The sequence below is a fragment of the Desmodus rotundus genome, chromosome 3, assembly GCF_022682495.2.
Source record: "Desmodus rotundus isolate HL8 chromosome 3, HLdesRot8A.1, whole genome shotgun sequence".
NCBI lineage: Eukaryota > Metazoa > Chordata > Mammalia > Chiroptera > Phyllostomidae > Desmodus > Desmodus rotundus.
Window position 1 is genome coordinate 11,794,360 of NC_071389.1, and position 18,757 is coordinate 11,813,116.

Genomic DNA, 18,757 nt, shown 5'->3' on the forward strand with positions numbered 1-18,757 from the left:
TTGTGTGCTTGCACTCACAGAGAGGTGGATCAGCAGAAGACAGGCTCAGGATGTTCCAGCACTAGAAGTAAGAGATAACACGACCACATGTTGCTGCTCTAATTCATCTATTCTCTCTCTCTCTCTCCCCGTCTTTTTTTCTGTTTGTGATTCTCTCTGCTTCTCTTTCTCCTTGTGTCTGTCTGCTTCTCCTCCGGTGTCTCTCTCTCCTCTCTGTCTCTGCCTCCCTCCTCCCCTTCTCTCAACAGCCCCCCTCCCACCCCTGCCACCTGTTTCCACTGTCTCCCAGTCCCCGTCTTCTCCTGTCCGTCCTCCAGGGCCCCAGGGCGGTCAGGAGCTCTGCGGGCTATTCACCCCTGCCTGACGGGCTCGCGCCCGCTGCCCTCCAGTGACCGTCCCCAAAGCCTCCGGCCGAGTGCGCGCCCTTCTCAGAGTACCGCGTCCCCCAGGTTGCTACCAGGTAAGCGGGACTCCAGGAGGGAGAAGGGGTCCTCGGGCGGGCGCGGGGGCACTCAGCGCCGAAGTGCGGCAGCGGCGCCTGCTAAGATGTCAGGAGCCGCTGGAAGTCCCGTCATAACACGTCCTGCAGCAGCTGCAACAGTTCCGTCCCGGCTCCCTCCGCGCCGCGCGGCCCCGCGGCGCAGCAGACAGAGGCTGGGGGACAGGAGGACAGACCTCCTCGCTGCTCTCCACCCCCACACCCCCAGAGCAACAGGCACCTTCCTGTCTCTGTCCCTATTCGCCTTTCTTTCCTTTTTGGAAGAAGACTTAGGGGGCAGAGCGCTCTTTCTCTCCTCCTTGGCTTGCGCGGGAGCCTGTTCCCTGGCTTCCACAGTCTGAACCCAGCCGGGTCATGGCAGCTGGGCAGAGGCTCAAAGGGCACCACGAACCCCAGCCCCCGCTCAGGGGAGGAAGGCGGAGGGCACGGAGCCTCCATTGGTTGGCTGGACTGGGGGTCGGGGGCCGCGGAGCGCACGGGCTGAATGTGGGGATGGGTGCTTGAGAAGTGTGTGGGCAAGTATGTGGAGGGCAATGCCGCGGATGGAGTGAGCTACATGATGGGAGGGGTGGCGTGTGTCAATGTACTTACACGTTTAGGGGTACCTGTGTGGGACGTCCTGTGTTGGTGCGCAGAGATTTAAGAGTGTGGGTCACGCACATGTGTGCATCCAGGCAAGCGCACACATGCGCACATGCAGACAATTGTAGATTAAACTTGACCCAGAGGCTGGCTGCTGGGCAGGATTCCCAAGGCCTGGTGTGGTAGTGGCATGCAGTCTCCCTGCCACCCAGCCTTGGTTAGCATTGCTCTCTGGGGACAGTGCTTTGGCTGTTTCCAGCCTAGACCCACCTTGGTGAAGATCTGAGGCCCAAGGCGAGATGGACCCTGTGCCTTGAGGAGAGGTCTGGCAGGCCCCACTGCTTTTCTGTCGCGAGACAGGCCAAGGCTACTGGGCTGGGGGCGACTGGGGTTCTGAGCATCTTCCCCAGTCCAAGGTAACCTGGGGTCTGTGGAGGGCCAGCCTCAAATCCTGGCCAGGCGAAGCTCTCAGAGGGCACTCCAGCCACTGGCCATTGGTTTGCTGCCTGGTGGAATGGGCTGCCTGTGACATTGTCCTAGGTCCGGAGGGAAGAGTGGCGTTTCTGTCCCCCTGGTCTGCCTCATTGTGCTCAGCTCTGAGTGCCCACCGACTGGTGGTCTCTGCTTAGCACACATATGATGTCGGTTCCACAGGGAAAGGGACAATCCTGGGGGGAACAGGGACAGTGAAAGAGGCACCTGGAGGCTCCAGGTCAGTGGCTCCTCTAGAACTCTGGCTTTGAGCTCCTGCTCAGGTTCAAGTTGTCCTGTCTGTTGGGTAAATGGACCTCTCTTAGTACCTCCTGACTAAGGTAATGTAAGTACTACATGACCTGGGCAACCAATGGCCAAGCTAACTTAGATTTCCTGTGGTCTCACAGGCATCCTCAGTCCAGCCAGACTGGGAAGGGAGCTTGGGCCATCCCAAGCAGAGGGTCACCATACGAAAGAAGTCAAAAGACTTCCATGGGGGCATTGGGAACGGCCCACTGGGATCAGTGGACAAAATACGGTCACCAGGAACACAAATCCTTTCATCCCATTAGCCTCTTTTAAGAGAATGTGCTCACTGAGCCCTCCCACCTGGAGCTTTTCTCTAGCCCCTGCTCCCTGGGTTCCTCATCCAGCGGTGCAGCTGACCCGTGCAACCCTCTTGGAGAGGGGGTTGAGATCAGGAGTGCTCAGTGCGGGGCTAAGAAGGCTTTTTGGAGGAGTTGACGTTAGAATGGGAACTTAGAATGGGAACTTGGAGGAAGCAACGGCAGGATGTGGAAATATGGGTGGATAAAGAGGAGCAGGAAGCTTTATATGTGGCCAGAGGCATGACTACAGGCAGGATTGGGAGGTGCAGCAAGGTTTTGGTCAGCTGGTATCAAGTAAGTCAGTTTGAATGAACAGACAAGCTAGGGTAACAAGAGGGAAAGGAACAAAAAGTGTTTCATCACTGGGTGCCCATTTGACGTGAAGCCCTGGGCTGGGCACTGGGTCTCTGTCCTTAGGGAGCTTGCAGTCTCAAGTGGGGAGACTAGCATTCATCCATTAGCCAAGGTTATGTAAACCAGCACCCATGAGAAGATCTCCTGGGTTGGAGACCTCACTGAGCAAGCAAGAGGAGAATGCCCAGGCACCTGGCCAGGGCCAGCCTGGAGGCAGACCTGTGCAAGCCGTCTGCTCACACACTGGAGCAGCGCAGGGCTCGACCACTTTGGGATAGAGGGGAGAGCCTGATATTGGACCTTGGGGGATTTTTGCCTACGATGATCAGTCACTTGCCTCACTTTCGTCCTGGCCCTGAGAAGTGAGCCTACAAAAGAAAACAGAGAAAGGGAAGCTAGAGTGAGGAGGCCATTGTCATCCCTGCCTTGTGACATCCCCTCACCAGGTACCTTATCCATAATCTTGTACTTAATTCCCGTTTTATAGTTGATGAAACTGAGTCTTGGAGAGCTCAGAGAGCTAGGTGTAAGGTCACATAGCAAAGGACAGAGCCATTTCCCCAGAAATGAAGTGGGGAATGTTCGTCAAATAGGGCCTGGGGACGTGCTACGTCCTGGGTGCCCCAAGAGACACCGAAATGAGGACGTTGCCCTCTAGGAGAGATGTTACACAGTCCCATGGAGGGCGATCGTGACAGCGGGGTGTGGTGGGGTGAGGCTGTATCCCAGGGGGCTCAGAGGAGGGAGTGTCCCATCCAGAGAAAAGAATCGGGAAAGCCTTCAGGGAGGAGGTGGGACTTGAAAGGGCCCAGAGGGTAGATAAGGAGGTTTAGAAGCATAGAATGGGGCATCGGTGCTCTGGGTTGAGGGAAGAGCATAGCAAGGGCATGGAGTTGGCGCTCACAGGGGACCCGGGGAGGAGCAATGACTCTGGTTTGTCAGGAACATGGGGCAAGAGTGGAGGAGCAATGTGGGATCAGGCTGCAGGGGGACTGGAGTGACCATCAGGAAGGCTGGACTTCACATGAAGGACTCGAGCTTCAGTTAAGGCTTTGGCAGTCCTTGAACAGAGAAGCCCTGGGACCAGATCGGGACCTCAGGAAGACATACTGACAAACCCGAGTTGAAATTTCACCTCTGGTATCCTGACTGGGATTGGAGGGACCCCAGCCCCCAGATTGAAAACCTTTGGCTAGGTGATGTGCTGTGAATGTCCCTGAGACAAAGGTCTCAAGTGACCTCAATACAAAGCTCTTTTCCTCTTCCCATAACCACACTGGGGACACTGCCAAGTGGTTCCTTCCATGGGTGACACAGAGTCAGGACAGGCAGCTGGAGGGGACACTCCCAGCACAGCCTAGAAGGGAGCCATGGGTGAGAGCGGCTGGAGGGCAAGGGATGAGTCTACCTGCTTTACCGTGGCTCTCCCATTCCTCGTTCAGACCCTGTGCAGGGGTCTGAGTAACCGTTATCTGACACCCTACAGATGTGGGGCCATGGGTTTTTTTTTTTTTAAAAAGTCACCATAATAGAAGAATTTTAATTCTTCTTAAACATAGTCCCTGCGTGGACATCTCTCTTTGCCCAATGCCAGCATCGATCCCTGCCCATCACTTAACATCTGTGTCCAGCAGGTTCTCTTTGGCTGTTGGGCGGGGTCAGCAGCTGACGATGCAGTGCTAAAGGATTGAATGGGGAAGCTGGTATCTTGTGAAAATTGTGGTATTTAATGAAGCCAGTCAAAGGGGACACTAGAGATTCTCCTAATGCCCCACAAAGTCACAGACAAATGAGAACTTGGCCAAGGTCGGCCGATTAACAACTGAAGAAGAGAACACCAGCAACAGTGAGTTCATGGTGGGAAACTTTACTGACTGTGCTTCGGCACTGAAATACGAAATGAAAAAATGTCATGTCCTGCCAGCACATCGTTTTGTTCAAAACAATTATCCCCCTCCCCAACCCAATCAATCCTTGACTTGTTCTTTGGTCGTTGAAAGCTTTAACACATGGTCATAATTATAATCGTATTTTGGTCCAATGCAAGACTCTATTTTTGTATTTTCAGTTTCATTTTTCAAAATAAAATCCCAGTGGAAAACCTTTCTCACTCACTATTTCCCATGGAGTTCTGATCCCTATTTTAAGTGGATTTCACTTGAAATGGGCTTTTTCTGGCCCATCGATTGGAGCGGGGGGCTGGGGGGAGGGAATATGGAGAGCTCATGAGGTCAGTGTTTAATATTTGTAGAGATTATGGAAGAACAAGTGAGTGAATGACTATGGAGCTCCTTCCAAAATCATGCACGTTTGCTTTTCAAGTCTCTTGCTTCATTCACTCCTTTAACATTTACTGAGCCCCTGCTGATAGCCAGGCACTCCTATAGGCACTGGGAATACAACTATCTATAAAATGCACCAAAATATCCACCTTCATGGAGCATATATTTCAGTGGACCCCACTGGCCAATCTCCCCTCCCCCCATCTCCTTTCCCAATATTGTGGTTTCTGTCCCAGAAGCATCCTCTTTGCTCAAAGACCCAAACATTAGCAATTTTACTAGCCAAGTTAGATTAGGTTATGTTACAGTAAGAAGCAGTGATGTTTTCATTCTTACTCAAGTCACACATCCAAAGCAGGTCACACATATTGTCACATAACACAGGCACTCCTAGATCCAGGTAAACAGAAGCTCCTCATGGACACATATCTCTCCAATCACCGTAGCAGGGAACACGACAAGGCCAATTACACACTAGCTTTTATAGCTTCTGCCCAGAAGTGGCACACTTCACCTTCACTGTTCATTGGCCGAAGCAAGACACACAGCCACGCCCTCTGGGGGCAGGGAGCTGCAGCCTGCCATGTGCCAGAGGAGGAGGAACAGAAAGATCAGCCCAACAGCATGGCAATCGGGGTCTGGCTTCTTCAAGAGAAGGGTGTCATAGCCTTTATGAAAATGTGAACAGGAAACGGAAGAAGAGGTGAAGGAGCATCTTATTCTCCAATGTTGGCCACGAACACTCAACTCTGAGCAGCAAACCCCAACGCCTCATGGCCAGTGAACTCAGCTTCTGCCACTCAAGTCCCAGCTTCGCAAAGCAGCAAGTTGGTCTTAGTCAGCGAGCATTGCTCTAACAAAAATACTACAGACTGGGCGGCTTAGACAGCAATTTACTTCTCCCAGTTCTGGAGGCTGGAACTGGAGCAAGGTTGCCAGCATGGCTGGGCGAGGGCCTCTTCCTGATTTGTAGACAGCTGGGCCCCTTCTTGCTGTGTCCTCACAAGATAGAGAAAAGGAGCTCTGGATTCTTCCTCTTCTTATATATAATCCCATTGGGAGGGCTCCACCCTCGTGACCTCATCTAAACCTAATCACCTCCTAAAAGCTCCTCGCCCCCCACTCCAATACCATCACATTGTGGACCGAAGCTTCCACATATGAATTGGGGGTGAGGAGACCACAGACATCCATTCAGCCCATATCATGGAGAAAGCTCTGCCATGCGAGCTCCAATTCTCTCGTGTTACTTCCCCTCTGAGCCTCGGTCCTCTGGTCCTTCAAATAGGGATTATAACTTTTCTTTTGCTTCTACTCAGAATGCTCCAATTAATTCATGGATGTGAAAGGACTTTGACTATAAATTGCTTCATAGGAAGCATGAGAGCTTATTACTTTATGGCTCAGTGGTGAATTGGGGAGGGAAAGTCGGTCAGGGACAAGGACCTTGCTGCGCTACTTGTCATTCCATCATTTTCAAGTCTTTGAACCTTAGAAAAGAATGAAGGCTTTTCTAAGATATCCCCTTTCTAAGAGATTTCTCCCAAGCCTGTTGAGATATGTGGCCTTGACCAGCTTCACCCCTCAACCCACCTTTCGCTCACAGGCCAAAGCTGCCGACTCACCTTTAAAAGTCAGCCCTGTTTTGTTCACACCGCCTTAGCTTGGCCCCTGACCTCCTCACCTGAGTCACACACACCTGTCCACAATTAAGGAGCCCTTGCCCAGTGCCAGCTCATCACACCATGCTTAGCTCGTTACACGCATTGCTTCGTTTCTTCATAAAGATACTAGGAAGCAGGCCAGCCACTACACCCCCTTTACAGATCAGGAAACAGGCTCGGCCAGGTGAAGTTAGTTGCCCATGTCACTCAGAGGTACACGCCAGAGCCTGGCTTCAGCCTAACTGTTGGGACTCGAGAGCCGCAGCTCCTGCTCCTCAGGCTAGTGACCAAAGGGACTGCTGATCACCTGCCCCTGGCTGGCTTAGTCTCTGCTGCTGACAAGCCCTACTTGTCCCTTGCACTCTCCGAGAGAAGGCCTTCTTTTGCTTCTCTTCTGTGGATGTCGCTATGGTGTAGCGTGGTAAACGCAGAGGCTCGGGAATGACACTGCCTCGGTGCAAGTCCCAGACCCGTCACTTACCTTCCCTTGGACTTCGAGCCTCTGACCCTCGCTTATGTTCACCCACGTTCTGCAAAGAAAACAAAAAGCTCTCACAGAGTCCTGAGACATCAGTGTGACGATAAGGCACACGAACTGCTTAGCACAGTGCCTGGCTCCGTGACACTTTATTCTAAGTGTCAGGGACTTCTAAATCCTATCTCCTTAAAACCTGGGTGCAGATGGGGAACCCTGTATCCTATACATGCCTCTTCAACTGGCTCCCCATTCCCTATGAACACAGCTGGCGTTTCGCGAGCTGGAGTCCTGCTAAGAAAAGGGACACTGCCAACTCCTTCTGAGGTTCCTCGGCAGGAAGTCGCCGCAGAGGATCCATCTGGAGGCCTCTCCATGTGTCCACTGTGGTCCCAGTGTGCTGATTCTGTAGGACGGCCATGGCTTTGAGCCATCATCTCTGCTCCAGGCGTGGGGAAGGAGGCCATTGCCCCTCCCCACTCCCACTCCTCAGCGCCCCCCCGCCCCACCAGGAAGGAACTGCAGCACGGCAGGCGCTGCGGGTGCTGGAGAGAGGAACCTCAGGTTTTCGTCCCCGCCTGTGCGGAGGAATCACAGAGTCTGAGTAAGAGCAAGCGGGTGCGCTGACGGGGCCTCGGTACCTGGACGTGCTAGCAGGCCGCGGAAGGACACAGCTAACAACACGGGATCTGGAGCAAGGCTGCTTGGGTTCAAATTCTAACTCTAACCTGGACTCGCTGTGTGACCTCGAGATACACTGGACCTCTCTAGGCTTCGGTGTCCTGACTTGTAAAGTGAAGATGATCAGCTTCACAGGGGTCTTACAGGGGTCAAATGATATCATGCCTGGGGCATTCCAGAACCACTCGACGTTGCCTCTGGGAGCAGAGCCAACAAGTCAGACGGGCAGACTCCTTAAAGAGGCACCCTGTACTATCCCTTGAGAAAAGGGAACAGGGTTAATTCTCCAGGTTCACCTCTTCATATGTTAGATGCAGATGCCACGGCCCAGGGTGGTTAGGAGGTGACCCTCTCCCGATCAGTCGCTCACTCATTCTGCAAACACTGAGGGGTGAGGAGGCCCTGTGGGTAAGAGGTCCGTTCTGGAAGCCAGAGACCAAACACCAGCTGGACCACTTGCAAGTGCGTCCGCTTGGGCAGGAGATGTACCCCGTCTGGGCCTCCGTTTCCTCACCTGCAACATAGGCAGGCCTGCTTCACAGGGCTGTCCTGAGGGTCACCTGAGCCAATCCATGGAAGGCAGTTAGAGCAATGCCTGGTAGATATTAATTACTCAATATGTGTTAGCTGTTTATTATCTTAAAGAACTGTGTCAGCCCGCACTCCATGTGCTGGGGACTATAACAAGGAACAGGACAGCATTGGTCCCTACTCTGGGGTTTACACTCTCAGGGGTGTTGGCCAGGACAGACACAAAGCGGGCAGCCCGCCAGTCTTCACAGCCCCCAGGACCCCTGTATGCCAGGCCTGAGAGGTGGGCACTGGGAGCAGGTGACAGCAGAGTTCCAGTCCGGGGCCCACGTGGGGTCCGTGGCAGAGCTGGCGCTTGGGCCTGGGAGCTTTGAGTCCATGTCCAGTGCCCCCGGCACACATAGCCTCTCCATGCCACCTGAGGGGATGGCATGTGGTGGCAGCAGCCTCACAACTTGGCACAACCCACCCTGGGACCCCAGAGGGAAACTAAAGCAAGGAATCTACCCTTCAGTCAATACCTAGCCTGGGCACCCGGGGAAAGGCGGTCTCTAGGGTGGCTGAAGGGCAGGTCTGGGGACAGTGGGTGGCCATGGGGAAATGCCAAAATCAGGAGCCCAGAAGCAGTCTAAGTTGGTGGAGGACCAGACCAGAAAGAAGTCCCAAAGACAGAGGGGAACAAAAGTGATCGCCAGCATTGGTTGAGGAGGAGGTGCTGAGGGGGGCACTTCACACACAGCACCTCACTTGTATCCCTCACGAGGATCTGGGAAACAAACTGCCACTGCACGTGCCCATCATGCAGAGTGACACTGAGCCTCAAAGAAGCGTTCCAGTGAGGAAGTGCTTGTTATGGAGGAGGCAAGGCAGGGTCCAGGAGCAGGAATTAGCTCTCTCGTCTGTCATTTTGCCACTCAGAGGTGCAAGAAAGCAGATCTGGAGGGGACATGGCTCCAGGCTGGATTCCCAAACAGCCCTCTCTTTGCGCCATCATCCCAGGAGCTCCTCAGCAGACAGGGAGCGATGGGCCGGAGACACGGATGTGGCCGAGCCACACAGAGAATCCATTCAGTAGTGCCTTTCAGTGGGGCACGGGGATGCCGGCCGCTCAGCCAGGAGCTCACTTCACATGTGTGCCCCTGGAAAGGTGGGTGGAGACTGAATTTGTGTAAATGGAGTCCAGTTTTCCCACCAAGGGGGGGCTCATTTTCTGAGGGACCCTCAGGGGGCAGAGACTCCAGCACTGGCACCTCATTGCTCCCCAGGGAACACACATTTGTCCACCTGTCAGCCGGCACCATTTATGTGTATTTAAACCGCCTTCTCTTTAATTTTATACGACAAAGACTCGATCAGAAACTCTGCAGACAGCCCTTATTTATCTGGAGTTTTCAGATCTGGGCGTGCCTCCCTGTCCCTCCTTCAGCTGGTCCGGATGCAGCTGGGCCGCCAGTCCTGGACGTCCCCGTGGCCCGCCTCCAGGCCCTTGCGGTCATGTGGGCACACTAAGCACTGCGAGGCCCGGGCAATTTCTGTCCTGACCATCCCCCCCACCCAAACTCCCCACCCAAGAGGAGACTACACCTATCTCTGGGATGTATTCCTATAGGCTTTGGGCTAAAATAGAGGGATTTTCTTCACTACTAGATTCTTTAACTGAACCCATAGCCAAACCCTATTCCTATCCCTAACACATTCCATCTTACTCATTCCTTCATTCACCCACTCATTCATTCATTCAACAAACGAGCACATGCCATCCATCCATTCGATTCACTGTTGAGCCCCAGCTGTGGACCGTCTGGGGAGAAAAAGAGCTGTGGGCTGGAGTTCTGGGAGCTGACAGCCTCCTAGCTGGGTGGGTGGGGAGTAGGACCAAGACACAGCCTCGGGGCAGGGTCCTTGTCCATCTTATTCACCGCTGTGGCCCAGGCCTAGCCCAGTGTCTGGCACATAGTAGGTACTCCATATACTTCTGTTGAATGGGCATACCACACATGGATAATGAGATAGCCGACCTGAGAATATGCTAGTTGAGGGCAATCGTTTCCAGCTCAGAACTCCAAGAAGGCTTCATGGAGTTGGTGGCATTTGAGCTGGGCCTTAAAGATGAGTAAGAGCTCCTCCAGGGAGTGGTTTGGGGGAGCCAGCAGCATCAAAAGAGGTATGGAAGCAGGAAAAGTCTGGAGAAAGAGCAAGTGGTCTTGACTGGCTGGCACGTGGGGTGGGTGGGGAGGTGTCAGGCACATGGCTTTGTTACCTATATCGGCTGGGTATGGGCCCAAGGGGAAGGGGTTTAGAGGAAGGAGACCAGAATGTGAGAACCCCAGAATTCTAGAAGCTTAGAACAATCAGGCCATCAGACCGAATCCAGAGATCCTGCCCCCACTTTGACGGGGGTGTTGGTGCAGGTCTGTGAGCGAACAGTCCTTAGAGAACAGGCTCCCAGTGAGGACATGACAGCTCGGACCTCCTGCAGGGTCAGTGACAGGGAACAGGATGAGGACCCCCAGCCCAAGGTAAGTGGGCAGAGTAGCAGAGTAAGGGAGCCAGAGTTGCTTGGTAGGGTCAGTCTGCACCTGGCTCAGGCCTGGCTAAGCCCACTCAGCCCCTCAATTCTGCGGACACAATCTAGGGGCGGGGATCTGGACAGGGTAAGGTGAGAGGCCTCTAGAATGGCTTTCCAGGTGGAAGAAGGAGGTCTGACGTTGTCTCTGGGACAACATTGAACTGGAGATAACAGCAGATGGGGCAGATTCCGTCTTCAAGGGCAGAATCAGAGGGGTCTTCCCAGCCCTGCACGGGGGTCACGCAGCCCAGGAAGTGGGCCTTGCAGGAGGGCCCAGGGGAGAAGACGGAGAAGAGAAGCCACAGCCCTGTCAGGCTCCGCCCAATTCCTTCCCACTCACGTGACAGGCACTCTCCCCTTCATCCTCTCTGGGATGAAGCTTCCTGGGAGGTGGGCACCATTGTGGTCCCATTTTACAGATGCAGAAGCCACAGCACGAAGAGGTTAAGAAACTTGCTCAGGGTCTCACATTATGCAAGCGGCAGAGCCCAGCCCAGTAACTGACCCAAGGCCATCAGGAAGGGGCCATCCAGGGACTCTAACACCAGGTAGTCCTCTAGATACAGGGACTAAGCCACTCCCCTATAAGCAATTTATCCCTTTCCGATTTCTGCCTGAAGCAAATATTCCCAGGCAAGGTGGGGGTGGGGTGGGGTGGAGAGGCCCCTCTCCTTGACCCCAGGAGCCCTCATGCAGCCATTCCCCATGCCCAACATGATGACTAAAGACAAGCAGGGCCCCAGCACTCTTCCCTACTCCCTCCTTGCTTGTCCTTTATTGCATCTAAATCAAGTCACACCGCACCTGCTGCAAGTACCTGCTGGTCCAGTCTCTGTTCTCAGCCTAGAACACTGCACCCAGGCTATTGCAGGGCCCAAACAGGGCCCCAGACCACAGGCCTCCCCAGTGGCATCTTCTGGAGCTGGGGAGTGGGCAGGGGCAGGCTGAGCTCGGGGTGCAATCAGGATCACAGCAGCAGCTTGAGAGGCCTCAGAGCCAGGGGCAGCCCCATGTCCCCAAGACCCATAGCCCCAGTTCGCCAGGCTCCGGTTCTCACTCTGCCCCTTCCTCCCTCTTGACCACCTGCCTCCCCTCCATCACTCTCTCCTGTGCATGGCAGGGACTGGGAAGCATCCAGTAAGGGAAAGGACAAGTTCTGGAGGAAGGTGGCTTGTAGCCTGATTACTCACCAGCTGTGTAATACTGGATTCCAGACTTCTCTGCATCTCAGCTTCCCCGCCTGTAAAGTGAAAGTGGGCATGCACATTGGCAATGATCATGAAACATTAGAATTTGGTAGACGTCCCCATTAAGAGTCCTCCCCTGTTCAGGGACATGGGCCAAGAAGGAGATGCGCCTGCTGTTCTTACAGAGCTCACAGCCCTGGGGGAGCAGGGAGACGAGCCCTCGCAGATGGGCGATTACAGTGCTTCGCGATGTGGGATGTGACAGACAAGTGCTCATAGGCTGTGGAAGCCCGAGGAGGGCATGTGTGATGGACTGGGGTGTCAGGGGGTGCTTCGTGGAGGTGGTGACCATGGAACTGGGTCTTGAATGGTGAACAGGACTTTGTACAGCAGAAAGGAAGGTGACCATCATCACAGGAAAAGGCTCAACATTGGGAAAGAACCTGATCTGTTCAGGGAGGTTGCTGTCATTCCGTCATTTAGTTCAAGTGTAAATGTTTATTGAGCACCTGCTATGTGCCAGGCCCTGTACTGGGTACTTCATACATTTTATTCAATCTAGGAAGCCAGTGGCCCCTGCACTCACCGAGTTTTTTAGATTAGGGGACTAGCATTCAGGGAGCAAATGACCCGTCAGGGAGAGTGAGGCACTAAGTTATCCACCAGGATTCGAATCTCAGTTTGTCTGGCTCCAAAGAGGCCTGTCTGAAGGAGAGCAGTCGTTTGGAATTCGCGGGTTCTAGAGCATTAAGAAGCACGACATTTCATTCAGAGAAACACATCATTCAAAGCTCTTTGTGACACTTAAAGAATATTAAGTGGGGCCGACTTGTAATTCAGGGCACCCTTTCTTAAAAATCCTCTTTTCTCCCCAATTCTCCCATGGCTGCTGTAAGGTCTGTAGTGGCCCCTCCATCCCCACACCCCCACCCATGCTTTCTCCCAACCCATTCAGTTCCCCTCCTGTTTTCTGTCACCCCTCTTAGCCCTTTTTCCAGATTCAGAATCGTGGAAGCCAAGCACCTGGGCGAAGACAGGTGTCTGGCAGATTAGGAACACAGGTGGGGCAGGGAACATGTGGCCCTGACGCACTAACACCACCTCAGACCTGCTCACACCGTTCCTGAGGCCACGCCCTCACTTCTCACACTATCCTGAACACATCAGTGGCTTCTTCCCTGTCAGGTGTCTCCCGGTGTTTCCTGTGTTCTGGTGTCCACTCGAAGCCCAGGTGGGAATGGTTGGAGGGCGGATGCTCAGCATTCTCTCCTCTGGTCCCCATCTGTCACAGGGATGCCCTGGGCTCCTCCCAGGAGAAAGCCCTACACAAGCACCTCTTGTACCCCTATGTCCTTCAGATACCCCAAACTCATGTGCAAAGCAAACACACCTCTCTTAAGGCCTCAGTATGCTCATCTGCAAAATAATGTACCTGGTAAGATTGTTGCAGGGGTTAAATGAGACCATACATGCACCTGGCACATTTTTAATGTTCACTCAGGTTCAGCTGCTCTTGCAGCTCTTCCCCCGCTGCCCAGGCTCCTCTGTGTCTAGACTGTAAGCGCCTTTCGGACCGAGCTGTGTCTTCTCTTTGCATCCCCAGTGGCAACTTTGGAGCCTGGGATGCAGGCAGGGCTTACCAATGCTGGATGAATGGGTGAAAACATGCACTAATTAGGCCCCAAAGAATTTCAAGTTTACTCTTCCTAAGAGGGCTGATATCATTAAAACATTCTTTCTCAGTGAGTTTGCCCTGTGTTATCCACTCCGCTCATTCAAGCACCACTTTCCAGGTGAGGGGGGTCCCCAGGAAGCCTGGGGTGGGCACCAGGGGCAGGGGTAGAAGACTGGTTTGGATAAGATGCCCTTGGCAACACTCCACCCCAAGATGGACTGAACCTTAAGGCCCAGTTCGCCCCACATCTGGGTGCTCATTGCCTGAAGCTGCAGTTCCATCAGCATCCTGCCCAGGAGTGAACCAGGATTCGAGCAGGAGGGAGGGGTGTGGGTACCGGGAGACAAGAGGCGGCTCTGGAAATGAACTCCACCATCTTGTTCTGACCCCTGCGAGTGGCCAGGCTTTGCTGGGGCCCCCAAACCAGAGAACCTCAAAGAGAAGGCAGCTGGGGATACAGCAGCTCTCCAGCCCCCAGCTCCTTATCTACCTCCTTCTGCCAGTCAACCTGTGCAGATAAGCCAGGGCCGAGAGCAGTCTGGGCCAGAGCCACAAAGGAGAACGTAATGAAATGTCACTGCTGGCCTGGCAGAGAGGCTGGGAGCGTGGGGGGTCCCAGCTGGGACATGAGAGCGGTGGGGGGGACCTGGAGGGAAGAACTCCCTTCTTTGAGGAGGCAGAAGAATCACTACCCGTTGAAAAGCCTGGCAAATAAATGGCAACAGGCTAGCAGTCCATGGCAGTTTCGCTGGAGCAGAGGAGAAATCCCACAGAGAAGCAGATCTCAAATGTGTATTCCACACCCATTGTTCCTCTGCACTTCCCACTCCCAGACCACCCCTCAGAGGCAGTGACTGCCTGCCAGGGTCTCAGAAGCCCAGCAGAGAACCCACACGTTGCCCTAAGAAGTGCTCTAGAGTCTTTCACACTGGCATGGTGGCAGCCATCCATCCTTTTACTCACTTAACCAGCACTGAGGACACGGTGCGGAGCAAACACAGGCTCAGCCGTGCCCTCCCGGAGCACACGTTCTAAAGGGGACCACAGACAGTAGCAAACAATCTCCCAGAAAAAACATACCCCAGCACACTTATGCCAACGCCCTGAGCAAGAGAAACTTGGCTCTGAGGGCAGGCGAAGGACACTGGGCACGGAGGTCTGGATCCCCTGCCGGGGGGCGGGAGAACCTGAGTCATCATCGAAGCATAAGTAGCACATTACTAGCTTAAAAGTGGGTTGGGGGTGACTCTTCCAGGCAACAAAGGACACATTCAAAAAAGGGAGAGGACACATTTGAGGGGATGCAGTGGAAGCTGGGGAGACCCACAGAATGTGTTTGGGAGTATGATGACTGGTAAGCTGGAGGGGCCAGCAGGGCCAGACCACACAGGGCCCAGGCCACCTTAGGGATTTTGGGCTCTATTCTAGGAGCAATAGGAAACCACGGGTGGGAGGAAGAGGGTAGTGGGAGTGGTGGAGACCCGTGCAGTTTGCGTGTGGCTATGTTTGTTCTGGCTGCTGAGTAGGGAATGGATTATGCCAGTGGGGGAGGGGGCAGTGGTAGATTCAAGAGGCCAGTTAGGAGGTGCAGCCCAGGCAAAGATGGCGGTGGCTTAGACAAGGGTACTGGTGACAGAAAAGGGAAGACGTGGATGGATGCCAGGGCTTTTCCAGAGATAAATCACAACCCTTGGGGGTAGGTTGGGGGTGGGGGCAGAAGAGAAAAAGCGGTTCCAGGAGTGACTCCCAGGCTTTTAGCCTGCTCACTTGTTGGGATCCTTGCCCCCTTCACTATGGCAACTTTGAGGTGTACCCCTCATTCCCCTGGTGCCCCAAGTGTTGTCTATAGTGGGTAGAGTCACTGAAACCAGAGAAGGAGGGACTTGATGAGCTGTTCTAATCTCCCTTCGGCAAAGGAAGCACCTACAGCTCAGAGATGATGGGGCTGACAGAGGAACGGGTCAGGCCAGGAAAGCGGTGTCCACTGGGGAGAATTCCAGGCTGGACATGAGTGAATCTGCTTGGGCTCTAACCCTGGCCATGCACCCACCCGCTGAGTGAATCCAGGTGGGTCACCTGCCTTCTGGCCTCAGTTTCTCTGCTGGCAAATGGAAAGACGTGGTATTCACACTTCTCCTCTTCCAGTTCAGCATGGTTGTGGATCGCTAACTGGGAAACGCTTGGGGAAAAGGAAGAGGAGGGTGCTCGGACAGCCTGTGGGGTCTAAAGTGAGAGAACGGGGTTGGGGAGGGGTGGGGAGCAGCCCCTCACTTCCTGCCCCTCTGTCTCTTGCAGACCCTGAAGGCTGAGCAGCCAGCGGGATGCCTGGTCTGCTGAACCAGGCCACAGGGGCCGCCCTGCCCCTCACGGCTTCTGATGTCACCTCCTTCGTCAGTGGGTATGCGCTGGGTCTGACTGCCTCCCTCACCTATGGCAACCTGGAATCCCTGCCTTTCCAGGGTAAGGAGCCCTGTTGGGGCTTCCCCAGCTTCACCCCTCCTTCATATTGAACCCCCACCCCAACAGGACTGGCTGATTGACATCAGGCCGGTCCTGTAACCTCTTTGAGTCTCAGTTTCCTCGCCTGTAAAATGGGCATGCTGCTTCTGCCCAGCAGGCTTCAAAGCTGGCAGCAAGTCAGGTCAGGATTTGAGCCCAGGGTTGGGCCCAGGCCTGCCAACTGTCTCAGCACTATTCAGGTTCCACAGGGCACACCCACCTGTGTCGAATGGTCAGGCCTCCACTTTCTCCCAGCAGCCCCACAGTGGGAGAGGCCTCAAGGCTCAGGGGAAGCCAGGAGCCTCCAGGCCCAGGTGTGTGGCTCTTGTCCCTGTGACTTTGGGGAAGCCACTATCCTTCTCAAAATCAGGATGTTCCTTGGCCTGTCTGGACACCAGGGTTTGCGGGGGAGCAGGTGAGGTCATGTGTGGAGAATAAAACAGTCTGCGAAGATGAATCACTGGGTGGAGCGGTCAGGACCGGATGGCGGACGGACGTTTGCCTGGAAGAGTCATTTGTAAATCAGACTCCTCACTCTCCACTTGTACAGGGAGGCTGGCCAGGAGGGTGCTGAGTAAAGGCTGGTTGGGGTTAGGGTTCCTTCTCATCCCCAGTTGAAGGGAGCCTTCTAACCACCACCACCACCACCCCGCCCCAGCTTCGTGCCCTGGGCACCACCTTTCAGCCTGACCTGAGGTTCTGAAGCCAATCCAGTTCTCAACAGGAAGCTGCAGGAAAACTTTCATCCCTTTCAAAATCTCCTGGGCAGAGCAAATGACCCGGTTCCTCTGTTTAAGATAAACCTAGAGAGGGTGGCTTAAAAATGGGACCCACTGGAGACCCAGGAGATTACATGACTGAACAACTATGGGCCAGTCCCTTGGCTTTCTACATGCAGAAAGAACCAGTCCCCTCCCCCACTTTATGGATGAGAAAACCGAGGCTCAGGGGAACGGGAAGCAGGTGGTTGTGGAGGGCTCATTCGGGGCCCAGCACTGTGTCATCCCAGTGTTGGTGGGCAGATTAAATGAGATACAACCTTGACCCTCCAAGCGAGGTCTGCAAGCCCTCAGCACCACTCCAGACAGGGCTGATTAGAAGTGTAGATCTAGGCCCCGCCCCAGAACTACTGAATCAGAATCTGCGTTTTAACCAGATGACCCCCCCACCCAGGTGATTTGTGTGCTCTTAAAGCTTGAGAAGCACTAAGGTAGACAAATGGGGAGCACATAGCGTAATAAATGGTGGCTCTGTTTTTCAATTTTTGTGATGACCCTATGAGTCGAGCTCTATTATCCCCATTTTACAGATGTGGCTGGCTGTGAGGCTTAGAGAAGCTAAATATCATACCCAGGTCAGCAGGCTAGAAAAGGTGGCAGAGCCCAGATTTGACCCTAGTTTACTGCCTCCAATGCCCCAGCCCCTGGGAGCCACGGTAGCACATTCGCCACACAGATGTGTTTTATTCGGCCCACACGACAGGGCACATAAAATCCAGACTTCTACTCTCTCTCAAGTAGTCAGCAGCCCTGGCCACACTGGCCTGCATGCCCGCCGAGTGAGAGTTGTCTGGGACAGGGGACAGCTGTCCCTTTTCCAGTAGCCCACTGCACACAGAGTGCCTGGCCTCAGAGCCGTGAGGCCCCAGTCTGAGTCCTCTCCGGCACCCTCTAAGTGGCAGCGAGTACCATCCTTCCATCTGGCAGACCAAAGTCTTGGGTCCCTTCCCTGGGAAGGGGCGTACAGAGTGGGGCCAGGGCACCCCGTGATGCTGGGCCCTGCTCCGGCAGGTCTCTTTGTGTACCCACTGGATGAGTACACCACGGTGATCGGCTTTGAGGCAGTCATTGCTGACCGGGTCGTAACGGTACAGATCAAGGACAAAGCCAAGATGGAGACCGGCCACTTCAATGCCACCCGCAGTCGAGCTGCAACTATCATGGGTAAGGAGGCCAGAGGGGCTGTGGCAGGGCCTGAGCCTGGCTGAAGTCTCAGGCAGACCGAAAGGGCAGCAATGGGGTAGGGTAGAGAGAGCACTAAACTGGGAGTCAGGAATTCTGTGTGCCTCCAGGCCCACGATCAACCTCTCTGAACCTCACCTTACTGTCCGTAAAGTAGAGGCAATCCTTCCTGTTCTCATCTCAAAAGCATGGGGAGGATCGAAGGAGGCAACAAAAGGGTTTTGAGATATCTCTACAGAACAGAATAGCATGTCATTTAAATGTAGAGATTGTGGAATGAGTCACACAGGGGTTGGACCTCCCTATTCCGGTGCTTGCAAGTGGTGTGAGCTCAGATAAGAAGTTAAAATTATCCATAAAATGAAGCTAATAATTCTACACACCCAATGCTCAGCGGAGCATGTGTGCAGAGCATGCGTCACAGCCCCTGGTACAGACTTAAGTACCTGAAGTGTGGCTACTGATGACTGCTATTGAGGATGCTGAGGCTCAGAGAGGGTGAGCGACTGGCCCAGGGTCACACAGCACGTTAGTGGCAGAGCCAGGGCTTGAATCCAGACCAAGCTTCCTATGATGTTAGAGATTCTTACCATTGGATCTATGATCAAAGTGATATGGGTTCATCTAATCATTAAGATATTCAAGAGTATTTTAATGAGCGCTCACCCTACGTAACACGCAGTTGCCCTGAAGTCGTTTTGACCACTCACAGCCTG

General features: G+C 54.0%; 1 protein-coding gene across 1 annotated transcript in view; it reads left to right on the forward strand.

Annotated features, from left to right (window-relative positions):
• The first annotated feature begins 402 nt into the window (after positions 1 to 402).
• VWA5B1 (von Willebrand factor A domain containing 5B1) overlaps positions 403 to 18,757 on the forward strand; it is a 57,512-nt gene continuing 39,157 nt past the window's right edge. The window contains exons 1-3 of the mRNA XM_045190380.2: positions 403 to 460; positions 15,877 to 16,041; positions 17,871 to 18,023. Of these exons, the coding sequence (XP_045046315.2) occupies positions 15,903 to 16,041; positions 17,871 to 18,023 (292 nt within the window). The 5' untranslated portion in view covers positions 403 to 460; positions 15,877 to 15,902. The remainder of the gene's footprint in view (positions 461 to 15,876; positions 16,042 to 17,870; positions 18,024 to 18,757) is intronic.